Source organism: Crocuta crocuta, unplaced genomic scaffold, assembly GCF_008692635.1.
Source record: "Crocuta crocuta isolate KB4526 unplaced genomic scaffold, BGI_CrCroc_1.0 scaffold13, whole genome shotgun sequence".
In the NCBI taxonomy this organism is placed as follows: domain Eukaryota; kingdom Metazoa; phylum Chordata; class Mammalia; order Carnivora; family Hyaenidae; genus Crocuta; species Crocuta crocuta.
Window position 1 is genome coordinate 7,279,618 of NW_027530007.1, and position 1,967 is coordinate 7,281,584.

The 1,967-nt window shown below is 68.1% G+C and overlaps 1 protein-coding gene across 1 annotated transcript in view; it reads right to left on the reverse strand.

Annotated features, from left to right (window-relative positions):
- The window catches only part of ARHGEF16 (Rho guanine nucleotide exchange factor 16), an 11,820-nt gene that overhangs the window by 3,147 nt on the left and 6,706 nt on the right, over positions 1 to 1,967 (reverse strand). The window contains exons 7-9 of the mRNA XM_077763757.1: positions 1,814 to 1,943; positions 923 to 997; positions 587 to 679 (exon numbers count right to left, since the gene is read on the reverse strand). Of these exons, the coding sequence (XP_077619883.1) occupies positions 587 to 679; positions 923 to 997; positions 1,814 to 1,943 (298 nt within the window). The remainder of the gene's footprint in view (positions 1 to 586; positions 680 to 922; positions 998 to 1,813; positions 1,944 to 1,967) is intronic.

The window sequence follows — 1,967 nt, forward strand, 5'->3', positions numbered from 1 at the left end:
GGGCACCGATCCCTGCCTCCAAGGACTAGGTGACTGGCCTCCCTGGGCGGGATCGGGGACAGTGAGACGTGTCCTCGCCTCCAACAAAGGGCTATTCAGCTGGCCGACAGGCACAAATGGGGCAGCTGGGCCGTGCCAGGTCCCCGGCCCAGATAACGCTCGGTGCCCCAGGACAGGCGTGTCCTGCCTCCGGCCAGGACCTGGAACTTTCCCAGCACCTGCTGCACACCCCCTGAGCCGGGGAGCCCCTTACACCCTCGTCCGGGCCTCCGTCACTCCGTGGCCCTCCTGCCCTGCCCACGGCACCCGGTCCCGCTGAGCCCTAGCCCGCAGGGAGAGCCCCTGCACTGCGGGACGGTGGGGGACTGCTGGGGACGGAGACTGCCCCTGCCTGCTCGGGACGGCCCTGAGGATGCCTCGCCCCTACCCCCTTGGGTGGGAGTTACAAGGGTGCTGGGGAGGCTGAGGCAGAGGCCCCGGGCCCCTGGGCATGGGCATCCCCAGGGGCCTCCCTTCAGCCCCAGTACCAAGATGCCGTGACCCCTGACCTCAGATGACTGGGGCGAGGAGCGGCGTGAGTGCCCACCTTGACCTTGCTGAAGTCCAGCTGCGTGTGCAGGGTGTACATCTGCTCCGTGCGCTCCATCTTGTGGGCCCCCTCGTTACACCGCCTCACCAGCTGCAAGGTGGGCGCCGGGAGAGCGGCTGTGCTGCGGCTGTGGCCTGGCCGCCCCGGCACCCACCCGTGACCCGCCCCCGTGCCTGCCCCCCACCACGGGCTCACTGATCGTGTTTAAGCTCCGCTTCCTCCATGAAAAGCTGGGCTGCCCTCAGGGTCTCCCCCACTGGTGGGGGTCGGGGGGTCAGAATCCAGGCCTGGGCTTGGTCTGGGTGGCCCCTCCTCCCCCCGGGACCCCCTCACCTTGCTGATGGCCTTGAGCGCGCGGCTGGCGGCCTTGTACCTCTCAGGATGGCTCTGACTCTTGAGGCAGAGGGTCTGCAGAGAACACCGCACGTGAGGCCCCGAGGACCCCTCGGCTCTCCAGGCTCGGGGGCCCGTGTGGGCAGGGACCCCTCCACTAGCGTCACAGCGGGCGAGGCACACCAGGGCCCCCAAAACGGCTCTGCCGGGCCAGGCTGGTTAGTGGGACCTGGAGAGAGCAGGCTCCCAGGAGCCCCCCCCCCGCCCCGTCCTCAGCGGTCGTGGTCCGGAGGCCCTCACGGCCTGGAGGACCCGGAAGGTCTGATGTCCCGTCTGCTTGGAAAGATGACACTCTGAGCATGAGCCACACGCTGCCTCTGTGTGCTGTGTGCACGGCTGCATGTGTACGGATATGTGCGTGTGCACCTGCCCACATGTGCACGAGTGTGTGCACACATACATGCCAGTAAGCGTAGAAGCACGAGCACACGTGCTCCTGCACATGCATGAGTGTGTGCACACGTGTGTGCCTGCACGTGTATGAGTGTGTGCACATGTGTGTGAGTGTGTGCGCACGTGTGTGCCCGCATGCATGCCTTTCAGCCCCTCGGCCCCCTGAGCAGGCATCCTGGAGGCCTGAGCCACTCTAGTGAGCTCCTCAGAGCTCCGCTCGCGGAAGGGACGGTAACAGGCACCCGGGCTGCCCTGGGGCCGCGGCCGGGACACCGGCTGAGGATCCTGGAAAGGAGGCAGCGGCCCGGGCGACACTGGTTCTCGCTCCTCCACCTGAACGGACCTGGTGAACCTTCTAGCACTCGGACGAACAGCTGCCGCGTGCCGGGCCGCTCCCGGCGGACCAGGGGGGCGGGGGGGCGGGGGGGCGGTCAGANCGTCCGTCAGGAGGGGCAGCCGGGTCACCCTCTGCATGGGGAGGATGAGGAAGGAGATCATGGGGAGACCCCCGCACGCGGGGCGCTTCTCGATCTCCCTCAGGGCCTCGTGGAAGGCGGCGTTGCTGCTCCTGCAACAGAGAACGGGGTTCCCC